Source organism: Cricetulus griseus, chromosome 2 (assembly GCF_003668045.3).
Source record: "Cricetulus griseus strain 17A/GY chromosome 2, alternate assembly CriGri-PICRH-1.0, whole genome shotgun sequence".
Lineage (NCBI taxonomy): Eukaryota > Metazoa > Chordata > Mammalia > Rodentia > Cricetidae > Cricetulus > Cricetulus griseus.
In genome coordinates, this window is record NC_048595.1 from 310,549,021 (window position 1) to 310,568,020 (window position 19,000).

The 19,000-nt window shown below is 42.6% G+C and overlaps 1 protein-coding gene across 1 annotated transcript in view; it reads left to right on the forward strand.

The window, feature by feature from the left end:
* The first annotated feature begins 14,956 nt into the window (after positions 1-14,956).
* Positions 14,957-19,000, forward strand: part of Acot12 (acyl-CoA thioesterase 12) — a 34,522-nt gene continuing 30,478 nt past the window's right edge. The window contains exon 1 of the mRNA XM_035440491.1: positions 14,957-15,086. Coding sequence (XP_035296382.1) covers positions 14,957-15,086 — 130 coding nt within the window. The remainder of the gene's footprint in view (positions 15,087-19,000) is intronic.

Sequence of the window (19,000 nt, forward strand, 5' to 3'; positions counted from 1 at the left end):
TTAAATAGTGTAGTCATTCCACAGGCCCCTATTAAAATGTATAATCTTGTTGAAGGATGTTTATTTGCAGGATGGCTTGGTCCAGTTGAAGCTCAGTGTAAAATGGAAAGTGTTCGTCGTCTGGGCCTGTGACCATAAGTGTTCTAGACTGAGGCTTAAGTCAGCCCACCAGGGAAGTGGTCTGGGGAGAACAGCAGCTGTCATCCATTACTTCACTTTTCAGGTTACATTAAGCCTTATGGTGGAAAAGTGTATTTAATTTACTCTTACAGTTTTGCATTCTAGAGAGAAGTGCATGTTGTGTCTGTGTAAGACAGTTGCTTAACTGTGTCTTTGCAAAAATGAATAACATCTTCTCTCCTTTGTGTAACTGCAAATAGTTTTGTTGTTTTCATCAAGCAGTGGACACTTCAGAAAACATGAAGTCAGATTACAAACGTGTATGTTCTCAAAAGCTTTCGTGTTCATTTCAACTTTCTTAAAATACATAAAATTGCTTTATGGTGTACTTGGCAGCTTTATCTCCTACCAAGTTTACAAGTTGATACTCTGTTTGCCCCTTGTGAATACAGACAGCACTGGGAGTGAGTGAACTTACCCAAAAGAGTAAGAATTCTAAGCAGACAGGCAATTAAGTCAGAAGTCTTTTCCACTTGAGTTGCAAAAGTAGATATTCTTGCTCCTGAGTAGGGAATTGTCATCTACAAAGATGAACAGTTAGTTGTGAAACTGCCATATAGTCTCCCAGCTCTGACATGAAACACACACAGCTGTGCCTGGCCTTCCTGGGGGCCTTTCTTCTTCAGCCTTGATGCTAAAGAAGAAAACTGATACTATTGGTTTCTTCCTGGTGATCTTTACTATGGCCTCAAACTCCATGACTTAAACTGTTTTCAAATACAAACAAGCATCAGCTAAAACATTTAAAATCTGTATCCAGAAGAAAAGCCTTGAAGGAAACAAACTTTCTGGAAAACTCTGAAAAGGGGCCAACCCAGCTCTGCAGAGGGAAAACATAGTTGCTCAGTGATAAACTCTTAACTACTTATTTCACAAGTTGAATTTGCATTCCTGCATTTGTTTAAAGGATGGATATGATAATTGACTTAAGTATTCAGAATGTGCCTAAAATTCAAGACAGTGTTTAACTATTGGCTACAGATTTTTATTCTCCATGATTCTGTTAAAAGAATATATTAAACTTCTTCAGACTTAATTTTGACACAAATAAAGATGTGAAAAGCCCGCTTTTAGAGTGGTTTTAAGTGGAAATGATTGAATTGAAAAGCATAGACCCTGCAACTTGGAATGCAAACAATTATGAAATTAGTCTTCTATTTGAATGTCCATATCCCCTTGATCCTTTGGTCACAGCACTGAGCAGTGACTCTGACTGTGTGGTTTTCTTTGCCTCTGCAATCCGGGAGAATGAACCAGAAGATGGAGCAGTGTTGCTGTGGAAGATGAAAAATAGCTATATGGTTGCGGGGCTGGCTCCTCTGTTGCCCTTTAAAGAATTCTATCCCCCCTCCCAACTTGAATAACAAACACTCTGTCTCCTACAACCTGCTGTCTGCATCACAAGGACTCCTCAAGCCACAAGAGGCTGAATGAAGGGGGGGGGTGCTTATTGTCTTTTCACTATGGGAACATTGCATATGAAAGAGTCTACTGTTCCTGTTCGGAGAACTAGAACTAAAATTAGTTATACAAGAATGCATTGTTTTGGTTAACTGAACTCCAGTGCAGTAGAAATGGACATTTTGTGAGTCCAAATTCTCTCTCTCTCTCTCTCTCTCTCTCTCTCTCTCTCTCTCTCTCTCTCTCTCTCTCTCCATCCCTCCCTCCCTCCTTCCCTTTTGCCTGTCATCTTTTCTAGTCTTATTTTCTGTAGTGCTTGCAATTGGTTTTCTAACTTAGGTATAACAAAATCCTGGAAGAGGTAAGGCACATTTGTAATTTATTCACAAAAGATCCATGTGGCTCTTGAATTCTTTCTTTATTCACCATGTGATGTGGGCACTAACTTGCACAGTTACAAACTTCTAGCTTAACCAGCCACACAAATGTAGTTTAACACACAAACTCCTCTTCTCCCCTCTTAGAGATCACAGCCTCTTGCTCTATTGACCCTTTTCACTTCTGAAGAAATGCTGGGCATCTCACATCTCCTGAGTCATGCCCCCACTGAGCCATAAATGAAGCTGGCTTGTTACTGCTCTGTGTTAGCCCTTATCTGCTGTAATGACCCTGAGAAATGCTTGCCTGTAACTTTGCTATTGCCAGAGAATTGTTAATTGTGTCCACATGGGTATATAAATTGGAAGCCTTGTGGGGTAGGGGAGATTTTTGAAGAATAAAGAGACATGATAAAAAGAAGATGTGTGTGGGATGATTCGTTTCCTTCCCTCAGAATTCCCTTTCTAGAATCCTGAGAGGTTTGTGGAGCTGGTATGCCAATAAACCTCCATATGTTCTTGTAAAAATGTCTCAGGAGGACAGGACATAGGGTCCTCATCACCTTCACCAATCCCAGGTAGGCATGGCCATTGTTTTCTGAAATCTTGCTGCTATTGTTGACTTTGCTATATCAGTAATTAGTTCTCAATACAAGTTCCAAAGAAGTCAGAGAAAGGAAGGGGAAAAGAAAGTAGCAGAGCTAGTCTAAACTTGGCAGTTTTAAGAAAGAAAAAAGCAGCTAAAAGGTCATGATAGACATGATTAAAATTATCATCTACCTAAATGGGTTAAAGTCAAGTCAATATTTGCTAAGAAAGTTAGACATGATTAAAGTCATCCTCTGCCCAAATGAATTAAGTCCAGTCAATATTTACTAGGAAATTTCACAATAAAATGCTTAGTCTACAGGTCAAATTTTTGTCCCCTTGATCACATCCTTAGTTTTACTGTGTAAAGTAAAGTAAAAATAAACTAAAAGTGTTTATCTGGGCTCTAAAACTCTGAGTAGCTAATTGTATTTCAAGAATGGGATTATTAAAATATAGCTTATGAAATCATTTTATTGGTGTGAAGATACTCCACTTCTTTTGATTGTGAGAACTTCAGTGCCTACTTGGAGGAAGAAAGTCACCATGCAATGTTACAATAGGTTCTTTTTCCCTGCTGGGTCCCACCACCCTTGAGCCCCCAAATAAACACACAGATGTTATTCTAATTATGAAACTGTTGTCTGATTACTAGGGCTTCTTATTGGCTAGCTCTGTCTTAATTATTAACCCATTTCTATTAATCTATGTATTTCCATGTGGTCTTATCTTACTGGAGAAAGATCCAAACCTCTTACTCCTTCCTCTGCTACATGGTTACTGACTTCTGCCTCCACTTGCCAGAATTCTCATCTCCTAGCCCCACCTATCTTTCTGCTTCATTGACCATTGGCCGAACAGTGTTTTATTCATCAACCAATAAGAGAAGCATATACAGAAGGATATCCCCATCATTGCAACATTACTGCTATAGCACTGAGATTTTTAATGCTTTTTTAATTCAAATTTAGAAAAATAAAAAAGATGTTTCAGGAACGCATTTAATGAGAAAATTGATTAAAAAGGCCTAAAGCCTAAAGAAGCCACTGGTGGTTATACACCAGACTTCCTATAACCTGACAATTTGGAATTAGGAGAAGGAGAGATGGCAGTTGCCAGGTTGCATGAGAGATTCTGAGAATAATTAATTGATAGTCATTTGCTGTGGTCTCTGTTAGTTTACGGTTTGTGATGAGTATTTCCTCTTATGTAGCTGTGTGGTTTGTTCTGAATCAAACTTCTGCCCTCTAAATATGCACAAGTTCATCACACACATACACACACACACACACACACACACACACACACACACACACACACACACACACATCCCCCCATTCCTTGTCCTTCCTCCAAAGCCTCCAATGTCTCCATTCCCTTTAATTTCTGACCTTTCTTTATTATTGCAAAAATATATAAATGCAACCTGGTGAATCTGTTTGGTGTTCCTTGTATGTGCACAATTCCAGGGCTGAGCACTTGGAGTTGGATGAGCAGTTAGGAGGCTCTCCCCTGGAGTAGACTACCACTTCAGTTCTCAGAATCCCTTAGTTGCCTGGGTGGCCCATGTGATCCTTTCCCCTTCCATTAGCATGTCTATTTGGGTTGTCCTTTTTGGGGTCTTGTTGAAGAATCATGGGCAAAGCAGCTCTGTTAATTTTGAGGAGTGCAATCTCACAGCAGATTTCCTGGTCCTCTGGTCCTTACAATCATTCTTCCCCTTTGTTGGCAATATTCCAAGTCTTGGTGCAAGGGTTATGTTATAGATGTATCCACTGGAGCTGGACACCCTACCATCACCCCAGAGAGTTGTTCTCTTCATTTTGACCAGTTGTGGTTTTCTGTAATCATTTATGTCTGCTGCAATGAGAGGCTTCATTGCTGAAGGTTTGGAGCTATACATATTTGTGAGAATAAGAATAAGTAGAATGCCATGGAGAATTATGTTTGTTTAGTAGAAAGCTGTAGATAAACAAAACCAACAACAACAAAAACCAACTTCTGTTTAACCCTCCATCATTGGGAAAACAGTGATCTAATTTGTCTGATGCATTGTTTACTCCAAAGCCCTCCAAAGCATCACTTCCCCAGAAAGCTGTTCAGTGGCCCTCAACTGAAATCATTCCCAACTCCATTTCCTGCTGTTTTCTTCGTAACAGTTATTACTCTATTAAACATCTCATTGATTTTTCCATGTGTGCACTTTTAGTTCCCCCCTCACTGTCATGTGTGCGCTCTGAGAAGAACATTTTTCTCACTGCTGAGAGCAACCTCTGGCACATAGTAAAGACTAAGTTACTGATGGCAATGCATTGGTTAGAGCTACAGAAACAGTGAGCTCTTGTTTGCATCCTTGTGTAGCTGGGAGTTTGAAAGGGAGATATGGATAGACTTCTGTGGTTAGATTTCCATCACTGTTTTCCAAGTACCTGTCCTTGGGTATTAACAATGATGTGGCAATGACATAACACAAGAGTCCTATCATGGGTCTCAATATACACCATAGGCACACACACCTAAATTCCTTAAGCCAGCCATGACATACTCCAGCTCTTGGAATCTGGCATTTGGCCCTGTTATGGTACCAGCCTTGACCCTGAATATCCACTATGATGGGGAAACCTGCCTGGCCACCTAGCCAATGCTTTGTATTGCTCATCCTGTGTCTCAACTAGCAGAAAACTGCCTGGTTTTAGTAAGTTTGTTAGTGTGGTCAGTGTCAGAAAAAAGGAGAGATACTGAATAAGAATGAATCAGAGAGACTCTCAGATAAGAGAGAAGGGGTATGCAGTGCTAGCGCAGGGGTAAGGGTGTGACAGTAGAAGCATGGGCTAGCCCATGGTGGTTTAGTGAGAGAACTTCCCAGTAAAGGTGCTTTTTTCTTCTTTTTCCCTTCCATCCCTCCCTACCCCCCTCCCCTTTCCCCCTTCTCCTCTTGCCTCTTCTTTCTTCTCTTCCTACTTTAATTTCTGACCAAGATGATTGTTGGAAATTCTTACAGTATTTGCAACAGCAGCACATAGCAGACACTCAACTTCCTACAGTAGGCAGCAATTACTCACAGCATCACTAGCCCATCAACTAAATGGACTGTGAAAAGCTAATTAATTCAGTTGTGTTTTATATTTTGCCAACTTTCTACTTTGTCACTATGAATGTGTATCTTTTTAAGATGAGAGGACACAATATATTTTATTTAACAATTTTCTCACTTCGTTTATAATTTTAAGTATCTAGCCATATGGTGTGTGGGCCCTCCTTTGGATTCTCACCATGGATCCAATTTCTAAGAACAGGCCCAAAATGAAGAGAATGTGTTCTTTCTTGAACATGGGGGCTGGTTACTTTTACTAACACTCAAACTTGGCAGATTGCAGCAACTTATGAATGATGGTTAAAACAAAACAAAACAAAACAAAAAGATGTATCAGAAATACACTGGGTTGGTGGGAAGTCCTCACTGAAGGTCTCATGAATTTTCAGGCAAGTGTCAGGTGGCTAAACTCTTTCTCAAGGCTCAGCTAAACTGGTCCAGTGAGATCAGCTTAGACATAGGCAGTAAACATTCTTTTTGTGGGAAAGGAAGAGAAGGCCCACGAGAAGCAGGCCAACATCTCCAGGCTTTTATTACCAAGTCTTGCATGTGACTTGGTATCAGTTTCAACAGAGTCACACTTAAAGCCAGCCAACCCAGAACCCATCTTTGGGGTGTGTCTAATGCTATCATAATCCATCATTCTGTGCACTCCCACAGCAGCCCCATCAGAGGCTTCCTCAGGGTAAAACACACACACACACACCACACACACACACACACACACACACACACACACACACACACACACTGGTCAGACACACACTGGTCAGACACACACTGGTCAGAGGTCCACCAGAAATGTCAGAAGAGGCAAATTATTCAAGTGTCCTCATATAATTCTTGTTGCTATATATATGAAATAAACTGTTTCCTTCCCAAGTTGCTTTTGGTGTTTGATTACAGCAATAGAAACCCTAACTAAGGCAGGAGTTGGTACCTGGTACCAAAACCATGGGTACTGCTGTGACAGTTGCCAATACCAAGGGTACTGCTGTGACAGATGCCAATACTAAGGGTACTGCTGTGACAGATGCCAATACCAAGGGTACTGCTGTGACAGGTGTCAATACTGGGGGTACTGCTGGGACAAGTGCCAATACTAGGAACACTTCTGTGACAGGTGACCAGAGCAGGTGTTTTGGGAAGTGTGGTGTGGCATTTTAACTTGGGACTAGAAAGGCCATTGAGTGCTCAGAGCTCAGTGAGATGTTCTATAGGAGCTTAGAAGAGAAGAATGTTGAGAGCAATGCAGATGGTGGAAGCCTGGCTTATGAAGGTTCAGAGGGAAGTAAAGACTCTATCAGGGCTGTGTTGTGATATTTTGTTTTAGAATATGTAATTCTGGTTAGCTAGGACTGAAAAACCAGCTGTGATTAACAAGACACCAGAACCAATAAAGCAAAACCTTTGCTTTGCTGAGACAATACAGTTACAGCAGGGAAACAGTGTTTAAGAAGAAACCAGCATCATTAAGGCAAAATCTTCTGGGAAGTGTTTCCTCAGGATCAGCACACAGATGCAGTGGTCCAGAGCTGTCCAAGGCTGTACCTTATGCTAGCCAAACTTGGCAATGTGTAAGAGCTTCCCAGGTGATACTGGTCTTAAAGGCATGAAGAAGTCATGGAGAGGAGCTGAGGTTTGGCACCAGGAGAGGCCACAAGTGAAGGAAGGTGCAGCCTCAGTTGCAGTAGAAGCCTTGGAACAGAGTGGAGCCATGGAGAGGATTAAGGCCTCGTACTATGTGGCAGTACCTGAAGAGAGCCCAGGAAAAGGTGATGGTGCAACCCAGTTGCAGAAGGGACCCTAGCATTTTGGAAATGTCAGTACTGTGGGACAAGCATGGAGGGCTGTTGCAGTCTGGAGCAGCTCGCTAGAGCCTGCGAGACAAGTCCTTTGGAGCCGGGGAAATCATGAGTGGATTCCAGATGCCCAACACTGAGCTATTTATGTTGTTGAACTTGGTGTTTCTTTTGTTTGATGGTGACTGTACCCTGGTCCTTCTCTTTTGAAGTAAGAAAGCATCTAATCTAATTTTGATTTTTACAAGAGCCTGTACTTAAGAGACTTCGAAACTTTGAGAGACTGGAGATTTTATGAGTCTTGGATGTTTTAAAGAGACTGAACTTTTAATATTAATTTGTTTAAATACTGTAGGATATTTTTAAGTTACAATGTGTTTTGTATTTTTATACTGATATTATGAGATCTGAGGTTGAACAATGGTTTAATAGTAATGTATTGGTATGTGAAGTTCACTGATTAGATTTTGTCAAGTTGATACAAACTACAGTCATTTGGGAAGAGAGAACCTGGGTTTCAGAAAATGCACCCAACAGGTTGACCTGAGGGCATTCATTATTATTATTATTCATTTGTTTTACATACCAACCAGTTTTCCCTCCCTCCTCTCCTGTTCTCTCCCCTTCTGTCTACATCCCCCCCATCCACTCCTCCTCCATTCAGAAAGGGGCAGGCCTCCCATAGGAATCAACAAAGCATGGCTCATCAAGTTGAGGCAGGACCAAGCTCCTGCCTTTGCATCAAGGCTGGGCAAGGCATCCCAGCATGGGGAATAGATTCCAAAAAGCCAGCTCATATGTCAGGGACAGGTCATGATCCCACTGCTAAGGGCCCCACAAACAGACTAAGCTACACAACTACCATCCACTTGCAGAGGGCTTTGGTCAATCCTGTTCAGGCTCCCTAGCTGCCAGTCCAGAGTTCATGAGCCCCTACTAGTTCCAGTCAGCTGTCTCTGTGTGTTCCCCCATCATGATCTTGACCCTCCCTTATGCATATAATCCCTTTTACCTCTCTACAACTGGATTCCCAAAGCTCTGCCCAGAGCTTGGCTGTGGATCTCTATATCTGCTTCCATCAGTTATTGGATGAAGGCTCTGAGGGCATTCTTATGGGCCATTTTCTTAATTAGTGATTGATAAGGGATGGCCCAGTCCATTGTGGGTGGTTTCACCCCTGATAGAAGGTCCTGGGTTTTATAAGAAATTAGGCTAAGTAAGCCATGAAAATCAAATTAGTAAGCAGCGCTCTTCCGTGGCCTTGGCATACATCCAGGTTTCTGCCCAGACTTCCCAGGATGGTGGACTGTAACCTATAAGGTGAAATAAACCCTTTTTCACAGGTTGCTTTTTGACATGGTGTTTCTCATAGCAATAGAAACCTAACTAAGACAGTGTCCTTGCTAAAGATATAGAGCCTCGGTGGAGTTACAGGAGACATGAGGTCCTCAGCCTGGGGGTTATTTCACAAAATATCTGCTTTTTGAACCTCAGTAGTTTCAAAATCATAAAATGCAAGTGGGGGGAGGATGTAATTGTTCTTTGCTGAGGGCGACTAAAGAGACATGACAACAGGGCTTTACTGAATTTGTTGAAACATGAATGGGTTTAGGAGATTAGATGTTAATAAAGAATGAACTTCCCCCATTTTGATAGTGTTTTACAATTCATTAACATGTCCTGCTTAGAGAAATTTAAAACTAACATTTTTGGGGCAACAAGTCACCAGATTGATGGTATACTTTGCTTGGTAGACTAGGCTGGCCTTGAACTCAGAGATTCACCTACTTCCACCTCCCAAGTTCTAGGATTAAAGACCTGTGCTACTACCACTTTTAAATGGTTCAGAGAAAATAAGCTTTTTGCGTAGTACTTCCAAATTTTCTGTTGTGAATATAAATAAATACACAACACACAGTTGGAGACTGATTTTAAGTCTGGTAGATAGTCAAAGGTAGTGTGTAACTGAGGACTTATATAAATACATCAGTCAGTTTCCAAGCATTTGTATTATCCCATATTGCCTTAACTAGAGTAACTCACATTTTCAGCATATCTACAGGTGCTGACTTTCAACTACAAACTCTGTTAATGCAAGAATTGCATCAGCAGCCCTTGCCCAAATGCCCCAAAGTAGGTCTTTAATAGTTGTGTACTGACATGAATAACAGAGGGATGAATGCAGTTAGGAATAGAAGAGCAGCAGGGCCTGTGGAGGCAAGCAGTACAAAAAGCCCCTTCCATCTATCCTACTTCTTAATCCATGGGCTACAGAACTTGTTCCTGGATATTACAGCCCAGCTGAGGCAAGAGCCAGGTCTGTCACTACCAACTCCTAGTCATGTGATCTTGGGCAAGTTATCACAGTTTCCTTAACTGTAAAGTGGGGATTTTTAAGTAGTTCATATATTTTATAGGGATGTGTGCCATGTTTATTAATTATCTAGACTCAACTCTTTAAGTAGAGACACTACCTGAGGGATGGTTTTGAGAATTAAAGGTCACTCAGTAAATAAATGATAAATCTCACTGGTCATGATTACTATACTTTATAACAAGAATTTCTATGGTCTTTGTGAGGTAGGAAAAGTATCAATTTTATAGAAACAAACATCTAAAGTGTCAAAAATTAATGGAGTGATGTATTCAAGATCAGCACTGGAGATGTGATGGCCCAATTCACATAGAGGCACAAAATCTTTCCAGACCAAAGTCTCAGTCTTTCTCCCATATTCCCAAAGGCCTCCACGGATCATAAATGGCCTTTGTTAAGCAGAAAACACCTTGGTGAAGGTTTCCAGCTAAGCTTTCTCCTTTTGATGAAACATCTCTTACAACAGAGGTACCGAGCTTTAGTGCACAGCAGTCATGTGGAAGGTTTGTAAACTACAGGTGGCTGTTCTCACCCTCACAACCCATGAGCTGCAGTCTCTAGAGGACAGAAGAATCATGAGAACTTGTTCCGAAGGCAAGGAAACTGTGGGCAGGAGATGGAGTCCTGTGGTGAAAGTAGAGAGTCAGGAAGGGACAGCTATCAAATGGGGCTTAGCAGAGCTGGCTGGTGCTGCCCACTGGGAGAAAAACACCAGCTCAGCCCTGAACTCAGCTCTGCCTGTGGCAAGATACCTGAGATGATCACACACACCTACACTGATCCTCTAAAACCAGAAATGACCACATGAGCTACTTGAGTAGCTTAGTATCATAGTAAATCCATAATCTAAGTTTCCCCCCAAAGAAACCCTCATGGTTCCAAGAGCTTCGCTGAAGCATCCTAGGCTTTTAAAGAAAAGCAGAGTGACACAATGCTTCCAGTTGCAGAATCCAGAAGAGAACACCTTCCAGACCTAAAATCAAACCAGATGAAGGCAGTTCTGGAAAAATGATAGAAGAAAGAAAAATGGCTATGGTGATGTATGCCTGTAAATACAACACTTGAGCAGCTGAGGCAGGAGAATTGCAACAAGTTTGAGGCCAGCCTCTAGCACTATCAAGCCATCCAGGGATACATGTGTTCTATCTAAAAATAAAACCAACAACAGGAGGAGTTAATAAATTAATCTTTATATAAAATACGTGGACTGCCCAGTCGTCAGCTTGGGATTTGCCTTCTTTGGTGGGAGGGTCTCTGACTGCTTTTCCCGTTAGGGCACTGCACATCAGCTGCTTCCACTCTTTTCCTGCCAATGGCCTCAGCACTCACCATTGCCCACCCGGCGCTAGCTGTTGGTATCTTCTTGTCCTGTTGAGAGAGACCTTTATCAAGGAAGTATATGGGTAGATGACAATACCTTCACTTCGGTGCATCTGGAGGGACAGCTGCCTGTCGTGGTGGTTTGAGTAAGAACACTTGGTCCCCATTTGGCGGCACTGTTTGGAGCCTTGCTGGAGAAAGTATGTCTCTGGAGGCAGGCTTTGAGAGTTTGTAGCCTTGTTCTACTTCCAGTCTCTCTGTCGCCTTCTGCATGTAGATGAAGATATGCTGTCTCATGTCTCTGCTCCTGCTGTCATGCTTCTGCCCACTCCCCAACGTCATGGACCCTTATCCCTCTGGAACTGTAAGCCCAGATACACTTACTTCCATAAGTTACTTTTCGTCATGGTGTTTTCTCACCGCACCAGAAAAGTAACTAATATCTGTTAGCAAGCTTGAATGTGTCTGTAAAACTCCTTCGAATCTTAAGTTCTCATTCTGTCTGGGGATGTCTGGGTTGGGGGAGCTCAGTTCTACATTCTTTTTTGTTTGTTTTTCAAGACAGGGTTTCTCTGTGTGGCTTCATAAACCAGGGGCTTAGAACTCATAGGGATCCTCCTGCCTCTGCCTCCCAAGTGATGCTGTGATTAAAGGTGTGCACCACGAGAAGTGAACTGGGATTGTCATGTAATTCAATCTTGTTTGTAATTCAAATAAAAAAAATCAAACAAAAAATAAAAAAAGAGGTATGCACCACTACCACCCAGCCCTTAGTTCTACATTCCTAATAAGTGGCACTGCTGGTCTGGAGACCCCACTTGGCTACTCCCCTGCCACCAAGGCTCCTTCATTTTCCACTAGAGTGAACTGCTTGCTCTCAAATTCCTGTCTGAGGGTCTGCTTCTGGGAGAATCCTTTTCTGCCTCTTCCTGAATTACACATTCTTTATAGTAGGAACTGGGGAAGACACCCTTATCTCCAGAATGGGTGTTTTAGATGTTCCCCACTCAAACACTGTGAAGAGTGTGTCCTCTTTTGAGACTGTGTAATTTACAGCTCTCTACCTGGTGAGTTTTCTTGTTCTGTGCATGATCTTTAAAAATGGTCTGCCTCTACATACTGTTCATCCCAAAAGCCATCTCTGGATACAAATGGGCAAAGGTGGGACTTTCTTCAAATAACGAAATTTTTATACCATGGAAGTTGAGATTGAAAATGTTTCCGCATGCAGATGACATGTCACTGTGAAAGGGTGAAAAAGACCATTCAGGAAAAAGAAAAAAAGAGTAAGTTTCAGGCTGTTGAGAGGAAAATTAGTGTGACTCCAACAAAAAGAGACGAAATTGTAATCAAGCCACCCAGACAAGAGGTGACGAAGGTAAGGAAACACAATAGTGAGTTTGTATACCATATCTATTATTTGATTTGATATCTCTAGATAGACATATACAAACACATGTTGTCTCATTTCATATCACACCTTTGGAAGATGTCTTCTTATACACAAGCTTAAACATTTATGAACTGTCTAAAGTTGATAAAAACACAATTCAATATTACCATTTTAGTTTGCACTTTTTATTCACCTTGAGCCACAGATAATTTACTTCTAATACTTTAATCAATTTCCCCAAGCATTTGCAAATAAAAACCCACTCTGTTATTGCTGTGTAACAAATGAGCCCACACACCACAGTGGCTTGCAACTATATGCACTAATGTCTCATTCATAAGTCTGGCTGTCTGCTGGAGGCTGTGTTTGCAAGGCTGTGGGTTTTGGGAACCAACAGTAACATGACTAAAATGTATGAATCCAGTCACACGCTGATAGGTCATTAGTTGGTGTAGAATCTCCTTATGGCAAAAGTCAGATGTTCCTGGAAGTTCAAGGTAGAACCTGGTACCCATCTGCCTCCTCACTTTCCATCCCAGGGCAAGCCACATGACCAAGGCAACAACAACAAAAACTTTCCATCCATAGCGTTATCCATAGATGGAGTGAATACATGCTGAACAATCATCAAATTGACTAATTTCTAAATGGTGATAGTTGCCATTACAGATGATAGATAAAAAAATGTATTAAGAACACTCCAGGCATTTTCCAAAGGGGATTAGCACACATGATATGGACACAGCTGCATTGCCATTGAACAACTGTATGGCTATGAAGAGGGATCATCTTGGACACAACAGCTTTAATTGGTTTTAAAGGCACTTTCCTAGACTTGGGATGTGACTCACCTGGTATGTGTGTGTGGAGCTAGGTTCACTCTTCCAGTACTTCATAAATAGGGAATAGCACACATTCCTGTAATCTCACACTGGGAGGAAAGACAGAAAAGTTCAAATCCAGACTGGGCTACACAAGAACCCACCCCTCCCCACTTAAGTAATTTTTAATTGCCTCATGCCTCTTACAAAATCAAACTTAATACTTGCCTAACTGAAGGTATTCCACTTTTATTTGTGCTCACATAGTCTGAAACTGACCAGACACTATGGCTCTTAAAGTCTGTCAAATCCCTACCTCTTTTCCTCTTTGTTTATTAAGTATGCATGTGTTTAAAGGGGAGGCAAAATGCCCAGGCTCAGTGCTGGAGACATGGATCACTCACTGGTCAGCAGCTAGTATTGCTCTTCAGAGGTTTGGCTCTCAGCTCTAGTATCAGGTGGCTCACAACTGCCTCTGATTCCAGCTCCAGGGTGATCCAGTTCCTCCAGCCTAGAGGTTCTGAGGACCCATACTCAGGTGTGCATACCAACACACAGCACGAAATTCAATACATGTAATTTAAAATAATAAAAACTGCATCTTTAAACCCCTGGCTCTCCTTGATGCTCCCAGGCTGTTCTTGGTGGCCAGCGGCCTAACGCTGAAAGCCCAGCACCATTCCCCGGAGTCAGTGAGATCCCAAGACAGACAGGAGGCCCCGGCTTTTGGCAGCTGGTCCTGATGTCTTAGCTTACCTCTCCAGGCCTCCATCACATCATCCACAAGTGTGCTCCCCAGGGCAGCCATCCATGAAACCAGGAACCGCTGTAGGATTTTGATGCTCCTGTTTCCCTGAAAAGAACTGCTTAGTAAAGCCCGTGACTGAAGCTCTACAAAGCATAGGGGCTGTTGCCTCTGTGTGGGGGCCACGAGCTCATATGCAGTGTCCTAGATTTGTCTCCCATGATGACACCTGAAGAAGGCATCTTTGGGGACTTGTGGGGATCATTGGTAACAATGTAACAGTTTCTGAAAACTCAGGAGTGTCGCCTTCTCTAGTTGGGTGGCTCTGATGTAGCTACAGACACCAGCTTCCAAGAACCTTTTGTTTTTCATTTGTTTGGCAGTGGGATCAATTTCCTAACAAAATGATTTTTGGAGCTGCTATAATGTCCTAAGTATTAGAAGGTAGAGTTTGAAGAAAGGGTTGAGCAATAAGTGTTGCAGTGTCTAGCAGGAAAAAAATACAAAGGGCCAACTATTAAACCGACTAAGCAACAAAACTCAGGAGCCAAGCAAAGCCCAGAAATCCCTTGTTCACATGCCCTCCTCTGCCTAGTCTTCAGCAGGTGACTGACTGCTGTCCTGCTTTCTAGAGAACACCAGTCGCCCCCGGTTTCAAAGCTGGGGCAGTGCTCTTGGCTGCAATCCCTCCCTCCTCTGCAGTCCCCGGTGACGCCTGGAACCCTGACCTCTCACCTCCTAAGCACCTGGCGGCGGGAGCTGGAGGCGCCCTTTGGAGCGGGGGCGGGCCCTGGGGGAGCAGGATGGCCTGGCGCTGGTGCCCAGCGTTAGCTCGGCTCTCTCAGTCTCTCAGCAGGGACAATGGAACCGACAGTGGCGCCCGGAGAGGTGCTCATGAGCCAGGCCATCCAGCCGGCTCATGCAGACTCCCGCGGAGAGCTGAGTGCAGGGCAACTGCTCAAGTGGATGGACACTACCGCCTGCCTGGCTGGTAAGCCCTCTGCCCACGCGAAGAAACCTTCGGGGGAAGTGTGGGGTAGGGGGGAGACGACAGGCTGCCCGCTGGTGGATCCTGGAAGGCAGGAGCTGGGGATATGCTAGCCTCCAGGCCAGGGTGGAAGCCTGTGATAGCTTGGGAGAAGGAAGGCAGGAGGAAGGGCAATGTTCCCAACCGCTGAGAGCAGGCAAGCTGTGAAGACAGTATTGGTGACTAAGACAGTTACTGACAGCGACCTAGAACAGTGTTCCTTGGATGTTTCCTTCACAGGACTCCCTTTAACTCACGAAGACCCCCTAAAAGACTTTGCTATGTGGATTGCTTGTATCTATACTTAACCATGTTTAAAATTCTAAGATTGAGTTCATTGACTAAGTAGAACTGAAGATAGAAAACGTGTTCACACTGCAAGCATGAAGCCCTGGTTTTGCACGCGAGCGCTCGTACACACACACACACACACACACACACACACACACACACACACACACACGTACACACCATGTAAATGTGCACATGCACATGTTAGCATACTTTCTTGACAAACAACTAGATTATTACTGCAACAACAGAAGTGTTCTTACAAGACTAGTCACAGTTCATACTTTCTCAAGTGAGCTAAATGTTTCCTTGGTAAAAGATTGCTCTTTTGCCAGATTCCCTTCTCTGTTCAGTTTATTGCCGTCAGCTGTTAGGCAGTCAGGGACACTTGATGGTATTCTTGAGAGCAGATGAGAGTGAAAACAGCAAGGAGAAGGCCAGGGGGCGTTGTCAGTTGTGAAGGGCTTGCCTGGCTTAAATGAAACATGGAGGATGGTGGCAAAATCATCTCATATGGACCTAATCATGTCTCAGTGCCACCCCCAAAGTTTGTATTTTGGAAATGACAATTGAGTAAGTGAGTAATCAAGGTTAAGGAGATGATAAGGGCATATCCTGATCCCATAGGAACTTAGAAGCTTGTGATGCTGCAGCAAGAGCCGTCAGCAAACAAGGAAGAGAGCTCTTGCCAGTCTATAAAGACATGGTTATGAACCCTATAGCCTTCAGACTTGTGAGGAACTAAATGTGTATTGTCCAGCCCACCCAATCCAGAGATTTGTGTGTCGGTCACCCTAGGAAAGGCAACCGGTCAGCAATGCTAAACTGAGGCTTTGACTATGGTTGGATTACAATGAGGAATGGAAGCTCCGCTTTTGAAAACAGTGGGTAATATTTAGACATGGTTTTCTAGCTGGGGGGCTGGGTTGAGCAGTACTTTTGAAATGTACATCTCCTGCTATACACCCATGCTGACTTCCGTCATCTCTAGACCAGTGATAGATACAGACTTGGATATGAGTAAGCCTTACCATGCCTCCCTTCTGAAGAAATTCCTCTGGTGTCCTAGTACTATCTTGCTTGCCTGGGATCTGTTATCTACACACAGTGAACTCTGAGTACATGAATCATATCACAAACTCCCACTAGCCTCCCCAAGATGAGGACCTCTCAGTATTTTCCTATCATCCTTGAAGTAAAACACAAACTTTCCTCATTCTTTACAGATGCTTTGTGTAGCTGAAAACTCATTCTCTGAAGGGCCAGACAGAGTTGATTCTGAACCTAGCTCAGGACATCAGACAGATTGGCTATAGGATGTTCCTCCAGTTGGGTGTTGACATTAAGAACAAATAATGTTGTGTTTCCCATACGAAAAATTTACCATGGTAACCATCTCCCTGCCAGACTGTCTGGATACAAGCAATGGCAGCCTTCTGATGTTTTTCTAGGATGTGCAGAGCTTTTCTCCCTAAGGAACTTCACACCTGTTATTTTCTTGGCCATTTCCATGCCTCATTCCTCAGCTTCCACATCCTTTCCCATTTCCCCAGACTCCCCAGTCTCTTAAGTCCAGCCCCTGTGCTGACCTCCATTACCACTGCCTATGACAAATTAGATCTGGGTGGAGGGAGCTTTCCATTCCTGATGTTCTAGTCACATCCCTTATACTGCATGTGGCAGAAGTAAAGCTCAGAATATTATGGACCCACTTTTCTTAATACAATGCTAACCTCGGCATGGTAGCTCCTGTCAAATTCAGCTACACTTTCCAGGGCAATCTATTTGTTTCATTTGCTGATTTGTTTGGTTTCTGTCATAACAGTTTCTAACAAGGTTTGAATTGGGTTACAACAATGTAGCAAGGAATCAGAAACAGGAACTTTACTCATATGTAAATAAAAGAAACAAGCATAGAACTGATTGGTGTTGCTGATAATAATGATGCCTGTTTCCAGGGCAACTGAATGCAATTGGCATGAAAGTTTCTAGTTTGACCTTTTTGGAAACTCAGATACTAGGAAGACTCTAGACAATCATGCAATGCCTTAATAATTATATTGCTGTTGGTAACTTCATAACTGATAATGTTAATATTACAAATACTAAAGAATCCTTATAATAAAGTTGGCTTATGAAATACAGATAATGACCATGTTGAACACTCTATGGGAATAAGAGATATCACATAAGCAGGGAACATTGTCCAGGTAAGATGTGGATGAATATGAAGAGTAATGCAAAAGCCGATTTTATTTTACTTATTGATTGATTGATTGATTTTTTGAGACAGGATTTCTCTGTGTAGCTTTGAAGCCTGTACTGGAACTCATTCTGTACATCAGGCTGGCCTCGAACTCACAGAGATCTGCCTGCCTCCTGAGTGCTGGGACAAAAGGTGTGCGCTGCCACCATCCAGCAATGCAAAACCCAATTTTTCTAGCCTTGTTTCAACCAGTGTTCCTTTGACCAGTGCTCTAAGATAAATAATGACCATAGTCATGTCCCAAAGACAATGCCATAACCCTCAAACACTGCTAGATTTCGTAACAACTTCTCAATATTTAAAGAAAAATCAAACAGCTCCAATCACATTAACAGTAGGTACCATAGCTGTCGGTGGCCCTCTACCCTTTCAGTCCTTCTTGAAACCATCACCGAGTCATCCTCCACCCCCCCCCATCTCCATTTCTTGTTTTGAACTCTCTCAAGACCATAATTCCTCTCCATGTCAGCAGTTCTCTGAATGTTCACTTTTAAAGAGTGCTACCTCACTCATCCAACTGTGTCGTTAAAAATCTGGGACTTGGCCTTGACATGCTATCCACATTGCTTCCTCCTGCACACGTTCAGTATGTAAACCTTTCCTTTTTGGATTTACTAAGGATTCCTTCTGGAGGAATCTTGCAAGCCCAGCCGCCATGCAGAGCCTCCACACCACTGCCTAGACCCTGCCCCACTGCCCTGCCTGTGGGCTTCAGAGGGGCTCTCAACTGTTTGCCCTTTATTCTGGTCTCATCTCCATAATTCATCTAAAGTACATTCTGAAATTGCTAATATTGTCATGTCAGACATGTTTTCACCTCTACCCTATGTTTCTTTACTAAAAAGGTTAAAGGGTGTTCCCTCTAGCCTGGTCAAGTACGTTCTATCAGAAAACTTTCCCACACAGATAACAACTATTAACTCTGGACAATAGAGCAAATAAAGGTAAATTAAGGCAACTGAGAAGTGAACGAGAAGTGTTTGGAACACAAGAAAGTTACACTCAGGAGAGAAGACTTTAAAAATTAAGAGAAGAAATTAAAAATTTAATTCTTTTTTCTTTAATTTTACCGTGTGTGTGTGTGTGTGTGTGTGTCTGTGTGTGTGTGTGTGTGTGTGTGTGTCTGTGTGTGTGTGTGTCTGTGTGTCTGTGTGTCTGTGTGTGGTGAGGTGGGATGTTTAATGACATTAAGGATGAGAAAGCACCCCAGCAATTTTCTCCCAGTTAAATTTTTAGTTAGAAATCCGCAGGTTTGTCAGTTTTAACATCCAAAGACAATATTTGAGGAAAACACATCCACTGGAATAGGAAGAGAGATGTT